Source organism: Chroicocephalus ridibundus, chromosome 1 (assembly GCF_963924245.1).
Source record: "Chroicocephalus ridibundus chromosome 1, bChrRid1.1, whole genome shotgun sequence".
Classification (NCBI taxonomy): Eukaryota; Metazoa; Chordata; class Aves; order Charadriiformes; family Laridae; genus Chroicocephalus; species Chroicocephalus ridibundus.
The window spans coordinates 135,776,808-135,796,765 of record NC_086284.1 but is presented as its reverse complement, the minus strand read 5'-3'; the positions used below and the strand labels follow the sequence as shown (position 1 = coordinate 135,796,765).

The window sequence follows — 19,958 nt, the reverse complement described above, 5'->3', positions numbered from 1 at the left end:
GGAAACTTCATCTCTGAGGACAACAGAGATGGTGACTTTCACAGGAGTTAGCCAGACCACCACACACAGTTTTTCAGTTTACAGTCATGTCTGCCTGCACATTTTAATAGAAACTTGAAGGACAGACAAAATGCCGCCCTATCACCATTGCAGTAGGGAACTTAACTCTGACTTAAGATTTTCAGGCTCTTCATGGCAAGCCTGCTGAGTTTAAAATGTTTTCTTTAATTAAAAAATAGCCCTGAAACAGCAGCTTGAACCCTTAGAGACAGAACGCGCTTGTTCCTTCTTTAGTCATTACTCCAGCACAGCAGACAAAACACTTGTGAATGCCACATTTGCTAGCAGAGAGGCAAGTTTAGTTCAGCACGCAGTTCATGCGGGAAGGCGAAGCGTCCCAGTTCAAGCTTTTACAACAGGCCCCAGGCTGCCTGCCTTGGCCAAGAGGAAATGCTGAAGACAAGACTATTTCCTAAATCCTGCTCCTCACTGAGGTTTTCTGAGGTGGCTGTTAGGAATACTCCTCTTATGCAGTCACTGTCCTGAACCCAATGGTTAAATAACCTTCTAAAACAGCTAAGGGAGGATTTTCATTCACTAGCTCCATGCAGGCAAGGTGGGAAAGGTTAGTTCATTGCCAGCATACCAGGGGATTCAAGGTCTCCTATGACACAGGAGGTCACTAACCATGCAAAAGCTCAGGTGGGAAGGGTCCTAGCAGTCCCTTTCTCACAGTTGAAACTGTGCTTAAATATTCTCCAATAATTAAGTAAGCTTATGACTCTAATTATATTTAATGTTCCCTAAGGGAAGAAGGTGTGCAGAGGCCTTGATCCACTATATTTTTAAAATCTTCTTGTAGGGGTTTCAGTCTATCTTCTCCTCCCCTGCACTGTGTCCTTAGAACAAGGCTGTGGATACTGTTTTTCTCCAGCCTAAATAATAATTCAGGAAACAGAACAGTGTTTGTCAGTAGGAATGAGGGTGGAGACTGAGGGCACCAGCATGGGGGCTTGTACCACTTTAGGACACTTTTGGAAATCACCGATCCCATCATCTATTGGATCCAAGTTCAGTGAGGCCTCCTTCTCTCCTGTGGTTTGCACAGGGCCAAACGTGGCAACAAATGTGCCTTGAGACTGAGGGCTCATCATGCCCCCCAGCTAGAAAAGAGTGGGCAAACACTCATTGGTAGCACCGACGTAGTAGGAACCTGATAAACCTCAGATGTGGGCGAGCTGCCGACATACTCAGCTCCACCAGGAGTGAAGTACTCCCGAGTGTGCCCTGGTGCACAACTGCGGGATTGTACAGGCATCGCCATGGCCAGGAAGCAGCCAAATGGGTGACTTTTAGTTGAACATCCAGAGGGCTAGTTAGGTGCCTGCATCCTAAGCCGTTTCAAAGATCCCCCACAGGCACCGGAGCTGCTCTCCTCTCGCTGAGGTATGTTCTGCTGCACCTGCGTTCCTGCCAGTTGGTGTTAAGACCCTCCGCACCGACTCTGCCCCTCATCGGATGGTCCCATCCAGGTGTGTTCCCTGGCTGTTAGGTTTGAGACTATTGGGACATAGATGCAATTCTTTATCTCTGGGTAAAAGAAAATTTTAATTATGACCTAACATAAGTGCCTATAGGGGACTGCACAGCCGAACATGCCAAACACAAGGAAGTAAACCAGACACGAAACCCCTGCCTCATTTACAGGGCTCCTTCCTCGTCTGGCTTCTGAGGTTCTCAAATCAGTGTGTTATGGGGAGCCTGCACATCGATCCAAAAGCTGAAATCTCCAGCAGTGAAACAGGGTGAAAGCAAAAGATTTGAGCTAATACTTTCCAAAAGATCCAGTCACGAGGCCAAAGGAAATGAAGTATCAGAAGTGGGGCCTTGAGCCTAGAAACGTAATCAAGGCCTGGGGAAGTGTTCGGCGAATGTTGGGGTCAGCAGTGCAAGTGCAGAGAGAAGCTGGAGAGTCCTTAAACATCTGAGCTAAGTGCCAGGCGCTGCCAGACCGAACTGACAACCAGGCACTGCTGAGCAGCTCAGGAGTCATCGACTGACTCTTTCCTCCAGAGGAAATGCCTAGAATGGAGAGACCTGAAGTAGCACTTTCTTCACCATAAAACCACCTGATCAAAAAACCTATCACGCATCATGATTTCTACTTCACCGTAGTATCACGTGCATCAATCCCCTGTAAAACCACTGACACAGCTCTTACAACGCCGTGTTACTGCGAGGGAGAATCAAAGAGCTGGGAGCGCTCAGGATGAGAAGAGCTGCAAGGTTCGCGTCCCCAAATATCGATACGTAGTTGACTATATGCATTATTGTATTTCTTTAAGAACATAAATATATAATGAGGATTTCCACTGAGAGGCCACATTTTTATTTATTTAGGAAACAAGTAAGTTGAATTCTGCTGGAATCTCTCCATACAATGGATGCTCCAGGAGTTGACAATGCACAGATTTCTTGGAAGTGCCACATTCAGAGCAAATTAACACGGCCTTAAAAGCCATTTCCAAGACAACTCTCTCACAGACACAAGGTATTGGCTGTGAAACAGAACATCAGACATGAGGCATCGCATGACATCAGGTAGCACATTTCTGTTTATTTGCCTTTCTTCAAGAATTCTACCTCACCATTAGGCAAAGGAGGACATACAAGATGTACAAGAAAAAGACTAAAAGAGACTTCCTTATCACTGTGTTCTGTGGCATGAAGGCACACAGCCTCTGGCTTTTTTGTTTGTTTTTTTTTTTAAAAGGACATGTATTTACTCTGGCTGAGGTGTTACAGTTCAGAGAACAACCTGCCGTCTACAGGAAATCTCTTGAGAAAATTAAAAGTGAACACAGGTATTTGCTAGGCTGTTTTACTGAATGAACACTGCCAGCTGCACTAATAGCATTTTACCAGACACTTGTCAGCTTGTGAACCTCCATGTTTATAAAGACAATAGGAAATCCGACTCCAGAGTGATGGGGACAGGGAGAAGGGGTTGGATTTTTCTTCCCCCCTCACAGCAGATTTCCGCCTGCTGTAAACTTGTGTTTGTGTACTTCAGTACCTCTGTGACGACCTACAACAGAGGTTCTTCCCTAGACATATACAGTTTGCCCGTAGTCTGACTCAATGCGTTAGTAACTCTCATATATAATATTAAAATCCAAGGTTTGTCTCCAATGTCCTTCACATGATGCTCTGTCTGTTCACGTCCACGTTGTATGCTGATGAATTGGAACAGCCTCGGCCAAAATCAATAAAAATGCCTTCAGAATCAGAGTCAATTGACTCCAAAATTTGATCCACTATGTTCTCAGGACTGGAAGAGGGAACTGGAATCAAGGAAGGGTCCCTGTCCAGCTCAAAAGACCTATGTGGGTCATCCATCGAGTGGAAGAGTCCTTTCTGTTGCTCAACTGTGCTGAGTTTGCTAGAGCACTGCACCGACCCAGTGCTGGGCCTCTCCTGGTCTCCTGACAGCGAGCTTTTCGTGGCCGTCATGGAGCTCTTGGAACCATTGTCCATGATGGTGGTGAGGTTGGAGTACCCCTGTAGCTCCAGGCAGGAGGTCATTTCCGAAACAGAGTGCCTTCGGATGCCCGTTCCATTGGCAGCCATGCCCTCGGTTTCGTACTCGGCCACTGGTGTCAGCAGTGGGTTGTTGTAGCTTTTTGATCGCACCACGGGGTTCTTGGCAAGGATGTCACCCGATTTTGAACGCCTGAAGAACCGCTTCTCTGTAAATAGAGAAAGATCCGCAGTAATATCTACAAAGTCTCCCATTTTTGTGGTACTAATAATTACAAGTGTTCAAAAGGAAAGTCCAGGCCTTAATATTCATGAGCTTTTCTTGAATGACAAAAACTTTTTTAAAAGAATACATTTTGCTGGTTTTATAGATCCATAGGATTCAGATTTCCTAGATTTCTTTAGTGTATTGAAGGCCCCAGACATATCTTTACAAATAACAGCTAAGATGCCCTTATATTCGTACAACTTCAGCAGGTGGAGTAAAGCAGTACATATTGTGGGAGACCTGTTATACAATTGCAAATACTTTCTTTAGACAAGAACAGAAGGCACTATTCTGTTATTGTTCAGGCTATAAAAGTCATCACTAATTTCTAGCAGTTGAAATCTAACTTTTCCCCTCACCTTGGGAAAATCAGGTCTCTTCAAATTTGGGGCACAGGTATTAAGACAGGCAGTCTTACTAATAATTCTGGAAAAACTTAGATGCAAAGCATCGTCCAGAGACCACACAAAGGAGAGAGCACCAAGAGTGTTTGGAAACGTTGAATGGAGGGCTGTGCCCATGGCAACCTTTTTTGGGGAACAAACCTGCACTGGATCTGGCAGTGATTGTATGAATGCTGCTCTTAACCAAGTGGGCTCTTTCCAAAGAACGAGCAGCAGGTGGCAGCAAGTCAGCACAGAGATCTGCCAACGGTGGTTTAGGGTGGGAGCGCCCTTCGGCAGCTAGACCAAAATGATCATCATGAAAACTTTCTGCAGACTTTGCTGTTCAGACTCACGTTTGAAGGTTTCTCCCTGCTACTCTGATTTCGCCATCCCCATGAAAGGGGCACGGCTGGAGAAGAGAACTGAGTTACACTCTGGAAGTCAACCACAGCCACTGCATATAAATTGTTGGCTTTAAGTTAGGATGCTGGTATATGTTCCCCTCCAAACCACACCATTTCCTTTACAAATATGAGCCTATCCTAAAATTATACTTATGTATAATTATGTGCTTACCTAGACACAAATTTCAATCATATGTTGTACTAGTAAAAAAGCCCGTTTCTGTACTGAAGATTGTATTTTGCAGTTGTTTCTGCCTCAGCAGTGAAATCAACTGAGCCAAGTTCACTTCTGGACTTTTTCTTTGTTAGGAGTTTGACCTGGCAAACAGAAAAGGTTCCCTGGGGCTGCCCTACCACGGGAACTCTGGCTTTTTGGTCACACCAAGGCTTGCCTGGAGGGGAAGGCTGGGTGTGCTGGCCAGATGGGGAAGAAAAAGGGTCAGAGGCCTCGCCAGTCCCAAGGAAAATATGTCAAAGCTTTAAATAATACTACCAAAATAGCTGGACAGAACTAGATCTGTTAGTTTAAAAGCAGCAGAGACTGATGTGCTCAACTCCCTCAGATCCAGGTTCACTGTCTACAGTAAGACCTATCCAGGGGTAGAGACACAGACCGCATCAAGGGCAAGTGCCCAGTCCACCAAAACCTTCCTATCTTCTGCAGTCATATAATACAACATTTATTTTCTAATAACGCACTTCATGGGAGTTTTATTCTCTTTCAGCGCATTTTTTCTGCCCCGAGATACAGAAGCTTGTATTCAGAAAATGTCGGTTTGGGGCTTCATTTAAATGCTTGTGGCCTTTTAATGGCAAGCAACGAATACAAAGTAGTAATCCTGAACCATTTTCCATAAATAAATGGCCTCCACTTATTCACATGAAACTGATTTGTTTCTTAAATGCCTACTGCAATAAAACCATTTTTCCATTTAGCTGTCGGGGAAAATCAACTACCTTATTGACCACTTCTGACAAGCAAACAGATTGACTGCATAGAAAACACACCATTGAACTTATTTTCCTCTCTATTTTCTCTATTGAAGCAGGCCATCACAGTATTTATATTAAAATACTCAGTTACTACCACATTTCCCTTTAGATTTATGATGGTAATTTTCGACAGACTGAAGTATTACGCAGGATATTCAAAAGACCTTCATCTCATCCAAATTTTGCCTTCACAGAAGTCACTGAATGCTTCAGAACTCAAAGAATCATAGAAAATATGCTGGAAGGGACTCAAGGTCACTCACTCATCCTCTGTCACCAGGCAGGACCATGTTTACCCACCTTGCTCCTTTTGGATGCCTATGTATATGACACATATATAGCGCCTCTAGCAGTGAAGATTCAACAGCCTCCAGAGGCGTTTTATGTACCATTAGAGATTTTTCCTTCCATGTAAACTGAATTTCCCCTGCTACGGGTGGTCCACTCTTTTTCTTATCTCCAGTGGGATGGAGAACAGCTTACTACCTTCCACTCTGCAGAAAGCTTTTACATGTTTGAAGGCTTATCGCTTTGTCTTCTCTAAGACAAATTCCTACTCTCTTCCCCGCTTTAAACAGCCTTGTATGATCTTTGTGCGCTAATGAACAGACACTACTCAGCACTCTAGAAATGGCTTCCTGCTTCAAGCTCTCACTGTCCATAAAGTGTCCTGTGTGAAACCTCTGACATTAAAAGGTAGAATGGAACGCTAAACACGCTCTAGATGCACAGATTTATTAATGACCACTGTTACAATGATCTGTTTTCATCTTCTGCCACTGGCAAGTTTCACTGTGACTTTGCCTGTTGCAAAGAGCGTGTCCTTAGAAAAGGAGCCTGACTGCATTGTGCCAATACTGGCAGTCTCCTCTCGCGTGGGCCCTGGCCCTGTGCAGACCAAGGTTTTGGTGAAGCCCTCTGGGCTGTGTTAAATCGAGTCTCTGTTATTCTTACCCAAGATACAGGAAGAGTGCGTGAAGGGTCCGTCACTGGAATACAGACCGTATGTGCCCAAGTAAGGAGAAACGACTTTCTGGATCAGGGATTCCAGTTTCAAATAATCTTCAGTCACACCTTTCGACTCGTGAACCCCCTGAAAGAGAGAAAATACCCAAGATGAGCACTGTCCCCTCCAACCACAAGCCTTCCTTGCTCCCCAGGGCAAGCAAAGAGGCAGCAAGCACTTTCACTAAGTTCCATAGCAAAGATGCACCGTGATGCGATACTGGTTTGTTACTACAGCCGGTTCTTCTTACTGTAAAGCCAAGAGATGTGAGTCGAACCAGAGAGACTCACTACGCAGGCACTGCACAAATGCTCGGAAAGAGGCAGCAGCTATTTCCAGGACATTTAAATCCAGAAAGGTACATCCTGCTTAGCGCAAAGGCAGTCAGGGAGGATGGAGGATGCAGTCTGTGAAGATGAATTAGTAACGTCCCTGGAGTTTTTGTTATTGCGATCTTATACTGGCTTCCTGAATGAACTACTGCCCAGTGCTGCACCAGCAGCTGGTACCACAGGGTGTCACTGCAATCTAAGCAATACCAAAGAGGGTTAAGAAAAAGGTGAAAGTGAGACTCAGAAGTACTTGTTCCAGGGTATTTTCAACAAGAAATATTTATAGTGAAGAGGTTTGTATCTCTTCCTCACCCCCTTCCCTGGCATTTGCCATTATCCAGGCAAAAGTCACATTATAACCAGCGTGGTAAGATTCACCCACAGGCAAAATCTTTTGCCCTTAGCTGTTAACTCTGCACTTCCACCCACAAGTGGGCTTATAAGGCTGCAGTGGTGACAGGAAAAGCCTGTGGAGCTGTAGTCTCCTTTCCACTTACAGCTGCAGCGCGCGTGCTCCTGCCTTGTCTGAGCACAGCCCTGTGTACGTGTGTGTAGGATTCCTCTTGCAACTTGAAGTAAATTCACATTTTAGTGTATTGCTATACAGCCATATGCTTGACATATCTTATGGCAGAATCAAGATCCTGAATGCCATGCTCAGCAAGAAGTTTGCTTGAATTTAGCAGAATCCCAGATTTCATAATACGTCCCTGAACTATGGTAAAAAGAAACATGTTGGGATGAGAGCCTATGGAGAGCAATATGCAGATCAAATGAGTAAAATTGCAACACTTCCCTCAGAGTGTGAAAGGATCCTGATGTTCAGGATGTATTCGCTGCTCAGTATGATTCACCAACCAGTGTCTACGGGTGACTCTCAGCCTGCGACTTGTTTGTGAATGGCTCAGTTCACCTCCCGGCTGTTGCGCTGCCTGAATGCCGCCTGGCGCTACTCAATAAAAGTTTATGAATGGAAAATAAATAGTGGCCAACAGAGAACGGCTAGAACTTGGACTCCAGTTCAGCAGGTTTTATATAATGAATAACAATCTTTGGAGATGTGCTATGTCCTGTAAAACTTTGGGAGAGTCACAAATACAAATATGAAGACAAGGACATATGCAGTGAATCTGAAAGCTGGCAAACACCAAAGTAACAGCAGAATGAGCCCATAGCTATTCAACCAATTTAAACCAGACAGAAATAATGTAGGAATAATTCAGAAGACTTGCTGAAGGTGCACGTATTATTTCCAAGTCATCGCTGGCCTGTATCAGAGAAAATGTTTCAAAAAACAGGAGGAAGAGTATCCAGTTTTATCATGTTGAGATCTGCTCCAGGGTCTCTCCTCCTGTCTTGCTGGGATTTAGCCAAGATCTTTTCAGCCCTCAGAAGGACAGCATGCCTGCTACCTTACTACAGACTCACAATCGCATCAACCTCATAGCCCACTGGCAAAGGCCAGCACGTTAGGCCATCCTCTTCAGGCTCCTACACCAATTACCTCTGGAACCAGTTTCCTAAACGTGATATGTAATACTAGTAGCAAAAGCCATTGCTTATCATTGCTCATGCCCAGCCTTTGTGGTAAGGCTTTATTTACTTTGCTGCCACTTAAGTATTTTTGATACCTGTGAAAGAGGGTAGCTAAATATCAACTGTGGAGAATGAAACCCAGTAATCCACTGTACCATACTGCCCACCAAATAATTCTTACCACGAGCAGAACTGCGACACTGTATGAATGCTAAAAGTGTCCTTGTCCAGTGGCATCTTAACACCATCTGATTTCCTATTGGCCTTACATGCCTGAAAAGTTCTTTTGGTTTCCCTCTTGGTTGTAAATTATCTGTTCTGCTATACACTCCTTCTTCCCTGATGAACACCTCAAAAGCCTGAGCCGTATTCTGCGTTGACTGCTGCTCTGGAGGGGTTACAAGGAGGCTTCCAGCAGCTCTGTTGGGCTGGGGTAGGCTCTGGGAGTCAGCTGGGAGGATGGAGACTCGGACGCCAAGCTCCAGCTGCTACAACACCCCTCAATCATGGGGCCAGGGAGCAGAAGCTGTGTTGGGACACAGATTCACCTCGTCCCCACCACTGCTGCCCTGCAGCTGCCGTGCCCGGAGAGCCCGTTGGTTCACTGCTCCCAAGAAACACCCTCTTCTCTCAAAATCCCAGCTCCCTAGCCACTTGCATCACCTCCTTCTTCAGTCTTGCCCTCGACCTTCACTCCTGCTCTCCCAAGCACAGTGCTAATCTCTAACCCCCTTTTCACTTCAGCCTCGATTGACTCCCACCTTTGAAATGAAGAGGCCACAAAATACCACCTTTACAGTGTAAAACCACCCTGTATTAACACAGCCTGCCATTAGTCTTATTCCTCAGCTCTGCAATCATCCATGGGATGCTTTGCAAAACATACTGAAAAGTCATAAAACATCTGGCGTCCGCTGGAGCCATGGTGCCTTCTCTTGTGCTCTACACCTTGCCAGAAATGTGCCGTATCCACCTGCAACATCCTTCCTGCGTTGGCCATTGTTCCGGGCCTTCCTGCAGGCGCCGGACAGGGCAGTTCCCTTAAACCATTTTCTTGGTGTGGACCTAATGTGTGAGCAGGAGAGTAACAGGCTGCAGACCACGTCCTGCACTTGTAAAACAGTGTTTTTCCTGTATTTCTTTCTGTTGTGTTATTCAATGACAAACATCCTCCGGGCCTCTATTTAACCAAATACAAGTACATCCCAATATTCAGGAAGGACTATCCCAGCTTTCCAAACCCAAACTTTCCATAGGACCTGAACAACACCATCACTTATTTACGACTTACCCCAGCCCGAGTGGCCCAGAGGACTGCCTGCAGGCTCAGAGCAAGCTGGGGCCACCTCCACCTGGCCGGAGCCCCTGACAAGGGGCAGAGTGTCACGGCGCTGCAGTCACTGTGTGCCGCTCTCAAAGCCAAATGTCCCCTGACCTAGAGCCAAGCTGGTCCTTGCTTCAGCTGTGTTGACATGACACAGCTGGGAAGTGTCCCGACCCCAGGGTCTGGGCTGTAGGCTGTGAAAGGTTGAGTCAGGGAGTGTAAGGCAGTCCCTGCTCCTCTTCATGAGCTTTTAAGATCATGGCCCAGGAAGGAGGTAGCTGCAGGTTCATACATCAGCCCACAACAAGGTAGCTGAGATATACAAAAGGTAGTAATAGGGGCAGGGGTGCCCCACAACCCTATCGAGAAAGCGGGGCTTTCCAATTCTGCAATTCTTCCAATTTAACTTCTTTAGTGAACCCCAGGTGTGGATGGTGCTGCACTTGGTGACACTGAAGGGCAGCCTGAGGGGGGCTTGCTGTTGCAGTGTCACCTCTGAGTCAGCTGGGAGTGGGACACGGGGAACTGTAAGGTGGTGAGCACTGGAACAGGTTGCCCAGGGAAGCTGTGGATGCCCCATCCCTGGAAGTGCTCAAGGCCAGGCTGGATGGGGCTTTGAGCAGCCTGGTCTAGTGGGAGGTGTCCCTGCCCATGGCAGGGGAGTTGGAACTAGATGATCTTTAAGGTCCCTTCCAACCCAAACCATTCTACGATTCTATGATTCTATAACAGCAAGCCCACAGCAACAAGGGCTGCAGCAGCCTGCAGATCCCATGGCCCTGAGGGGGCTGCAGAGTCCCCTCAGCGATATTAGTATCCAGCATAGCTGGGTTAGAGAAGGGGTCTGAAATGGCGACTGGCCTGCCAATTCTTGTTACCGCAGCAGCATGCAAACCGCACTTCGGAGGGCACTGTAATTCCGCACTGTATGGGGCTGAGGAGGGCAAGGAGCTTCAAGGGGGAAGGATGGACACCTCCTAAAGCAGATCCCTTTTAGCAGGCTGGGGGAAAGTTTTGTTTTGCTTTAGCTGCCAGCCCCAAGGGGGCATTTAAACTCTTCTCTCCACCAGAGGTTTCCACCCCGTCCATTGTGCCACATGCGAAATCACCTGTTTGTGTGACACCACATTCAGTGGCAAGGCACTTCTGCTGGAAGTTTAGGATGGAGCAAAGTATAGCTATAAATGCTTCATACATCTGTATGTAAATGTAAATAGACACATACACATGCATAGACATCTACACATCTATCTATGTGGACATCCACATATACTTAAAGATATATGAAGTCCTTTTCAGACCCTTTCCCAAAGTTGTAAGTGATTTTGCTTATAAAGGCAAAATCAGCTTTAGAGTAAAGCCAACTTGGGATTGTTATCCATGTCACAATAGTTTCTGAAAAACTTTCGGCAGGACTTAAAAGTCACCAATGAAATAATTTAAAAAACTTATTTTCCTTTTATTTTGGCAGTTCATGGTTCTTGTAATTAATGCTTGATGCCCTACTAGTTTGGTATGTCACTATATAGCAATAAAGCAAAAAGTCATATCTAGCAGGCTGGCTGCTTAGCTTGCAGGAAGCTATATTGTAATTTGGAGGAAGAAAGAAAACTTGGAGCAATAAAACAGAGACTCTACCCTTATATTTAGTGCAACATTTGCTCTGCAGACATGCAAAAACTCACTTTAAAAGATAACCGTGACCTTTCATGAACCCAATTTCATTTTAGCAGGAGAGCTTCATGCTTCTCAGCAAGTGTGAGATGTATCTATTAAATTCCCTTCAAAGGCCCTGCCTGACCTATTTATTTCTCGATTGAGGGCCAAAATAGCCCAATATCAAATAGCTGCAAGTACCTCAGTACTTCTGGAAGAGTGTAGCTGCTCGATCAAATCCTCATCTTGGTCACACTGTTTTGAAATGCAACAAGAGTCACCTCATTATCTTCGGAAGGATTATCATGTAATATTATGACAAGATTCTGCCCTACTCTCAAGTGATGGATAATGGGGATTTGAGTCCTGAATATGTGAATACCATTGAAAGTGGAAAACTATCCTCAGCATCCGTAAGAGAGACATGTATTTCTTCATGTAACACTGTATCCAAGTCCCTGACTTCAGTAACCGGTAATTAAATCATTTAGAAATGGACAGTTGTATATCGTAGTTCAAAAGCATTAAAAGGACCATATGCACTACTCTTTTTGATATGTAAATCTGTAAGCACTGCCAGAAGGGCCATATATCCTAAAGACTACAGGTTATTGAGGTAGCCACTTTATGAAGTTACTGCCCCATCTGCTGAAGCGTGGCACCGGCCGCATGTGTGCCCCCCGTTGCTGCATTTGAGTATGTTGCTGGAACAAAACATTCCTTGTGTTTGGTAACAAAGCCCCATGAGTCAAAACCATGTCATTCCAGCGAGAACAGAAGCACTGAACTGCTCAGGTTTCCCTCTCTGTTAATTCTGTAAATTAACCACAAACTCCTACTACTGAGTTTTTAAAGGGCACAAGGGCTTCTTCTGAAAGCGCAGAGGAAAGAATAAATTCGTCTTTTGGCACTGCGAATAAACAGACACCTTCAGAAGAATAACTGGGAGTTTTGTAACCCCACGTAAGGCCACAGCCTCCTCTTTCAATATGTAGGACTTCTCTGAGCCTCAAAGTGCTCCTAAAGTGGAGGCCGCTCCAAGCAGGCATTTAAGAACTTGAGGAGTCCTCCTCCAACACAACCTTAAAACCTGCCTGAGGTTAAGGTTTATTACTTTAACCTTTTGCATGCTGTACAACATAGATAGATTGCTTTGTAGATGAACATACGTTTTAAGGAAAAATACTATTAAGCCATTACCAACATTGTATCTAAGCACAGGCTACGTGACTTGAAAAGCTACCAGGAACCTAAACTCTATTTTGGTAACATTTGCCACAATTTAAAACAAACAAACAAACAAACAAACAAACAAAAAACTAGCAGATATCCTTGCTTTATTTTACCATGGCAATGAAATAACCACAATCACAACTCTTTATTTCTGTGTCCTATTACATTAATTTTTCACACCCTGCTCTTCTCTTCATAGGCAGGGAACAGCGATAGTGGCACGCAGGGCGGGCAGACCTGCCATCGACCCAGCTCGGTGTAAGATGCAAACCTGCCTGCAGCCTCTGTCCCTGTGCAACCAGGTGGACATGGCTGCATACTCCCTGAGGCTCCACCTCTCTCTTTTTATTCATCACCATAAACGAAATCCTTTCATTTTTCGGTAAAATGAGACACCTAAAATATAACCGGACAGTATCAGCACTTGCAAACGAATGCTCTGAAATGACCACAAACCCCGCTGCGCCAAGCCCAGCCCATCGGGGAGGCGTTCAGGCTGTGAGTTGCGAAGGAACCCAGAAATGAATCATCCCCCTCCCACCACTTTTCACCTGGTGTCGGCTACTTCCCTTCCGCAGGCTCTGGTAAAAACCTCAAGACATGAAGCAATCCCCAAAGACAGTCACAGCCACGAAAAACTATTGAGGTTGCTGATGGTCCAGTATGTCTCATTAGACAGCCTGGCTAAATTAGGATGTAGAGTTTTAGGCTTCCCAAGCTCCTCTGTGCAGATGTAGGACATCTTATGGAAAAGACCTGGGGCTCATGAAACCCTGGCATGTGGCAGAAAGGGAGTTGGTTTTGCATATCGTTTGCTGCTTATGCCTCTCGCTTCTCACCCCAAAAACTGGATGCGAAGCTGCACGTCTCCTTTTTACGTGTATTAGGGAGCAAAGAGGTGGCAAACCCTCATTGTTGCAGTGGCAAAAACTGGGGGCAAATCTCCACTGTTAATAGCCTGCCCAGGGAGACCAATGATAAAACACAGCCCCTGGAGCTGGGACTGCTCCGGGGCCTCAGAGCAGGTTGCATCAGTTTCTGCCCCATCGCTCTGTGAATTACAGTCTGCTCACAAGCGCTTGTTAGCACAGCGCTAAGTAGAAGAAAGATGAAATTTTCTTCTCAAGGACTCTTGGTGAGCAGAGCAGCCACCAGCAGAAGAATGGTATCTTCACCACTTCATCCAACTGTCTTGAAATCTTGGGAATTGGTGGGTTACGTTGGCTGAAAAATGATTTACCCTAAAAATCCTGCAACGCATTGCCTGCCCTCTTAATGGCAGGCGAGGCACCAGCCCAGAGAACCGAGCACATAAATCACAACAGTTGGAGACAAAAGAGCTACAGCTAAAGCTGTCGTGTCCTCTGGCTATCAGGCACACCTGAAGGGGATGTCTCATGCATGCCAAGAGACTTGAAATAAACCTAGCTGCTGGCTGTTCTTTTAGCTACCTGCTTCTCCTGGCTGCTCTTCATTGATGCTTGGCTCATGTTATTGCACTTCAGCGTCTTAGCTGCATCTCCACGTGGCCATTGCTCTCTCATGCTCGACTCCTTTAGTTTTAATCCTTTGTTCTATCCCCTTGACATCTGCTGGTCATAATACCCCCACATCCACCCTGACCTCGTGTTTCAGGCCCTGGGCAAGCCCCCGGTCATCTGCTGAGCTCCTCTGATGTGTGAGCCTCCCTGTATTCATCTTTACCGCAGGCTGCTTCAGTTGTGGCTGGACAACTGCAAGTTGCCCCAGGTAACTCCTCACTCATCTGTGTCTGAAAATAATCATAAACCACTATTAAACAGCAAACTGCTTTTAACTGACCATCAGTAACTTAGTGTTTTGCTGAGTACTTGTAAAAGGGTATAGGTCCTTTACAGTTTCTAATTCTGACTAATAGCAGCCGCCACTAGTAACATCCAGAAATGGTGGTCTCACTCAGTTGCTTTTCACTTCCCTCTTTAGCACAGAGTATTACAGGACCATTTACCTAATAAATTATACATGAAAAAGTTATCATCTCCAGCGTCTAACTGTACCCTAACAACTGGACATAACGATGAGAACTACTTCACCCCCACCTGCAACTGCAGATGTGCGGAAGTATACACTGGCCATTTCAATAAAGGATGTAGCACTCAGCTTCAGCTTTAACGTTTCAGCTGAGCAGCACGCTTACACGCGTGTAAGTACTGGTGTAGAAGACTGCCTCCTCTTTCAATTGACAAACCGATGGATAGCTTTTAAGTGAAAAATAAAATAGAATAAAAATTAAAATAAAATAAAATAAAATAAAATAAAATAAAATAAAATAAAATAAAATAAAATAAAATAAAATAAACCAAACCAAAACAAAACAAAACATTTGTCTTCCCCCAGGTCAAGGTGGGCAAAGCAAGCAGGCCTTCTGCAGCCAAGGCCAGCACCCTGCCAGGAGTGGACATGGCACAGAGGGAGGCACAACGGGAGGGACAGCATGTCTTGGTGCTTGACATGGCAGCAGCTCTACCACAAGGGACACCAAGTAGGAACAGCCGTGAGCCAGATACGGGGTTACCAACTTCTGGACTCAAGAAAGAAATGAGTAGAAGCCAGACTTCTAGATGATTTAATGAAGTAATTTCAGCAATCATTACTCTTGGTGACTTGATGACCCAGAAGATCAAAGTCCTCTGCCCATGGGACAGGAAGCGCCTGTATACAGCTCAGTTCATGGCCAAATAACACCCGCTTAACCTCAGCCTGGGTCCTCTGGGGTTTCTCAGCCTGGGTCTGCTGGGGCGTCCTTAACAGCTGGCCTCCACCCTGGTCTATCAACAAAAAGCCATGACCTACTGCTGACGCAGTCCTGATCTGGTGCTACATGAAATGAGATGTGCTACAGGAAGCGTTTACAGGGTCAAGCGAGGTCCTGGCCTCATGTACTGCCCTATCTTAACCACACAGGAAAACAGCTAAGAAATGTAACTATTTTCTGCTTAAAAAAAGCCGATTCCTTGGAGGAAAGAAAAATGTATTAAGAAATGCATTTCTTTCTTTAACTGGCAACAGGTCAGATCAATATGACTGAAAGAAACACACACGCAGCGGCGATAATCTGACAAATACTGGGTAACAATAGTTGCCTGACTACTCCCAGGGAAAACTGAAATTAAAAGTCACAAGACATACTGCAAGGCAGACACAGAATAGTATCTGTAGTGAAAACACACATTACTCAGCCAACACTGCTGGTGGAGAACTGATAAGGCTGCGCAGACTGTAGTGCACACCCTGGTAACCACAGGAATGGCAAGATCTGCTTCTTATTTTAGTCAAAGAGCAGCCTTGCTTGTAAGACATTCGGAAACCAGTGCCCTTAACAGGCCGTGACTACTTGTTATCCCACTTTGACGCCTGTAACACCTTTCATTGCGTCATATCTAACCTTCTAAAACTTGAGCAACACAGAGCAACCTGGACTCAGAGCAGGCATGAAATCACTGCAAGGAGGAACTGGGGACAAACGGGCCACCAGTCCCCACCACGTGTACCACTGGCAGCACAGCAGGTGCTCCCAGGTACGCTATAGGTCACATTCTGGATTGAGGTCTGCATCCCTCCATCTTCCTTTGAATAGACAGATGCACATACTTAAATATCATCTAACATCTAATCATCTAATTTTTACTGATCTTGCAATGCCCACGCACAAACCTATGGCAGTGAAGTTACGTTACAGCTTACTTGCTTGAGAAGAGGCTTTGGGATTGGTCCCCAGGTATGCTGAATTTTTGGTTTCTCTCAGCACTCTGGCCCTTTCGTTGACCAAGCCCACCCAGGCCCATGCTTTGGTGGAGACCCCAGTGGCCCTTGGAGCAGCAACTGTTGCCCAAACAGCTGAAGCTGACCCTCCTGTGCACAGCTGCTCAGAGCTGCTGCTTTTACTGCAACACAGAGCACCATCGTGGGAGTCTCGCGCTCGCATTTACTCCATCTTCAGCTGACATGCACAACACGACTGAAAAACTCAAAGATCTCACTCTTATACCCCCTGCAGAAACTCCTTGGGCTCCCACACAAAACCAGAAAGCTCAGGTAGGTGGAGATATTGGGCTCCCTCACCTTCAACTACCCACCTCGTTCCCTGGGAGTCAGCCCTGCAGAGCGAATCCCCCAGTATTATAGAAATGGAATTACGTTTGTGGAGCAGCATCTGGCCTCCATTTACACATGGAGTAAATGCAAACTCATCAGTAAACTCATGGAGATATCAGATATGATAACCGATTCCTCTCAACCTTTGCAACGTTGACACCAATGGTAGAATCAGCTGTGCAGTGTCAAACCAAAAGTTAACTAAATTCAACATTTTCTTGCTAATAGTGATAGCAGAAGTGCACATGCTCACAGTGGGGGCTTTCTTGTAGAATGCATTGGTGCTTCCGGCAAATAATGATGTAAAAACTTGCTGAATGGGACTTTGCCGTAGCCCTTAAGCATAAACAATCTGTCCTAGAAACTATTTAACCAACAAGATGATGATCATCAATAATTGACAGGATAACTAGTTTTCAGAAATAAAGAACGAGAATCGAGTCCTCTGAAAAAGGGGGAGGATGGATTTCTTTGGTACCTTTGCTACGTGCTTTCCTTGTGTAGTTGCAGCTTTCCTGCTTCAGAGGTGAGCAAGTGCATGCTGAACCCTCCTGCTGTCTGACAGAGAAGGACCAGACTGTTGGCAACAATTACTCAGCTGAACTCTGAATGTTAATTGCAGTTAAGTGGAACTATGCTGACTCACATCAACTGGCGGTCCAGCCCAAGCCAGGAAGGGTGGAAACAGGGTGAAAACAGATAAGATATGGAGAGTGTGATGAATTTTTCCATTTATATTGATGAAATCCTGATGTTCACTGAATCACAGAATGGCTGATGTTGGAAGAGACCTATGGAGGTCATCTGGTCCATCCCCCCCTGCTCAAAAAGTGCCACCCAGAGACAGTTGCCCAGGACTATGTCCAGACGGCTTTTGAACATCTCCAAAGATGGAGACTCCACAACCTCCCTGAGCAACCTGTGCCAGTGTTCAGTCACCCTCACAAGGAAAAAAAGCATTTCCTAATGTTCAGAGTGAACCTCCTGCATTCCAGTTGTGCGCGCTGCCCCTGGTCCAGGCACTGGGCACCACAGAAAAGACCCTGGCTCCGTCCTGTTTGCACCCTCCCCCCTTCAGGTATTTACATACATTGATAAGATTCCCCCCCGAGCCTTTTCTTCTCCAGGCTGAACAGTCCCAGCTCTCTCAGCCTTGTCTCATAGAAGAGATGCTCCAGTCCCTTGACCACATTCATGGACACAGCACTCCAGGTGTGGCCTCACCAGCACTGAATAAAAAGGGGAACAACCATCTCCCTTGACCTGCTGGCAATACTTGGTCTAATGCAGCCCAGGTTACCATTGGTCGCTTTGCTGCAAGGGCACGCTGATGGCTCATGTTCAACTTGGTGTCCACCAGGACACACAGGAGCTTTTCTGCCAAGCTGCTTTCCAGTTGGAAAGCATATGCTGGTGTCTGCACTTGTTCCTCCCCCAGTGCAGGACTTTGCACTTCATGCACTTGTTGAACTCCATAAGGTTCCTGTTGGCCCATTTCTCCAGGCCGTTGAGGTCCCTCTGGATGGCAGCATGACCCTCTAGTGTATCAGCCACTCTTCCCAGTACTGCGTCATCAGCAAACTTGCCAAGGGTCCACTCTACCCTGTCATCCAGATCATTAAGGGAAGGCTGGACATAGTATTGACCCCTGGGCTACGCTGCTAGCTACTGGCCTCCAAATAGACTTTGCACTGACAATCACCACCCTCTGGGCACGGACATTCAGCCCATTTCCAATTCTCCTCATTGTCTGCTCATCCAGCCCATACATCAACAGCTTCTCTCTGAGGATCTTTCAAGAAGCTATGTCAAAGGCCTTACTAAAGTCCAGCTAGAACCGTTATTCAAGCAGGACTGAACTACTATCACTGTCTCCAAGAAATCACACTACTTCATCAACCACAACAGCAGGGATGCCACAAGATGAAATCAACTCCAGGGAATGCCAGGCTTAGAGAAAAAACCCCAAAATGTAACAGTAAGTAGAAACAGGGTCACTAACACTGTGTGTCACCAACTAAAGTTCCTTGCGCACTTTAAAAATTGGAACAGAAGTCCCAGTTCCTCAGCTATATTCACAGAGCATCCATACGGACAGCTCTACATTTTTCCTACTGGTTTGTGCCTCAATTTTTGCTTGGAGCACAAGCATCAAACAAAAGGCAAGTCCAATAAAGAGGTCATAGACAGGCCTAAGATTTCAAAAAAAAGGAAGCCTCACAGGACATCCAAGTTGTAAAGAAGCCAAGAAAAAGTTTTAGGGCATGCTATTGAAAATAAGGTGGCTGGTGGGCTTGTTTGCAAAGACTGAGGACCTGCGTACACAAGCACCTGCCCACCCTCCCTCCTTCCTTCGGCAAGTATTTGTACCGAGAGGCCACTTGACTCGAGCCTGCAGACCTACTCTTCTCCAAAACCTTTCCTATCTCTCTGACTCAGCAATATACAACTGGCAAAAGGTACCCAACAACCCCAAAAACAGCCTGGAGCTGCTAGGCACCTGGGGCACATCTTTCTCCAGAGACACACACAGAGGCAGGCAAGCCTCTGGATGGAGACATTCAAGGCCAGGCTTGATGGGGCTCTGAGCAACCTGATCTAGTTGAAGATATCCCTGCTTACTGCAGGGGGGTTGGACTAGATGACCTTTAAAGGTCCCTTCCAACCTAACACATTCTACGATTCTATGATTCTAAGCCCAGAAACAGCCAGGGCACAACAGCAGTCACATGTTGCCGCCCAAGCCTTGCACTTTCACTACATGCTCTGCCCCAAGGCAGACATGTGCTTCCAATTCCACTGCCAGCTGGACAGAGAAAGGAGATGAGCAAGAAACACATCCAGAGAGGACACATGTAGCTCAGCTGGAGCCTGCAAGCTGCCACGAAACACATGGAACCACAACATCTGCTTGGAGGTGTGCAGGAGTGGCAGGTATTTTAAGGAGAAACACTCAGCTTTGCACCTCAAGCTTTGAAAGAGGTTTGCAGCTCATCAAACCAATTATAAATATCATTATTGTTCATAAAACAAATGTTACTAGGAGGCCTAATCTCCATCCCTTCTGACAGAACCATGCTGCCCTGATGGCACAACCCCCCAGAAAAATTCTTCTCAAGGGGGAATTATTTCCCTTCCACCTTCCT

The 19,958-nt window shown here is 45.9% G+C and overlaps 1 protein-coding gene across 7 annotated transcripts in view; it reads right to left on the bottom strand.

Annotated features, from left to right (window-relative positions):
- Nucleotides 1-2,376: 2,376 nt before the first annotated feature.
- The window catches only part of PRR5 (proline rich 5), a 98,998-nt gene continuing 81,416 nt past the window's right edge, over nt 2,377-19,958 (bottom strand). For all 7 annotated transcript variants that reach the window (XM_063354901.1, XM_063354894.1, XM_063354888.1 and 4 more), the window contains 2 exons: nt 6,546-6,684; nt 2,377-3,749 (listed from right to left, as the gene is read on the bottom strand). In XM_063354901.1, coding sequence (XP_063210971.1) covers nt 3,199-3,749; nt 6,546-6,684 — 690 coding nt within the window. In that variant the 3' untranslated portion in view covers nt 2,377-3,198. The remainder of the gene's footprint in view (nt 3,750-6,545; nt 6,685-19,958) is intronic.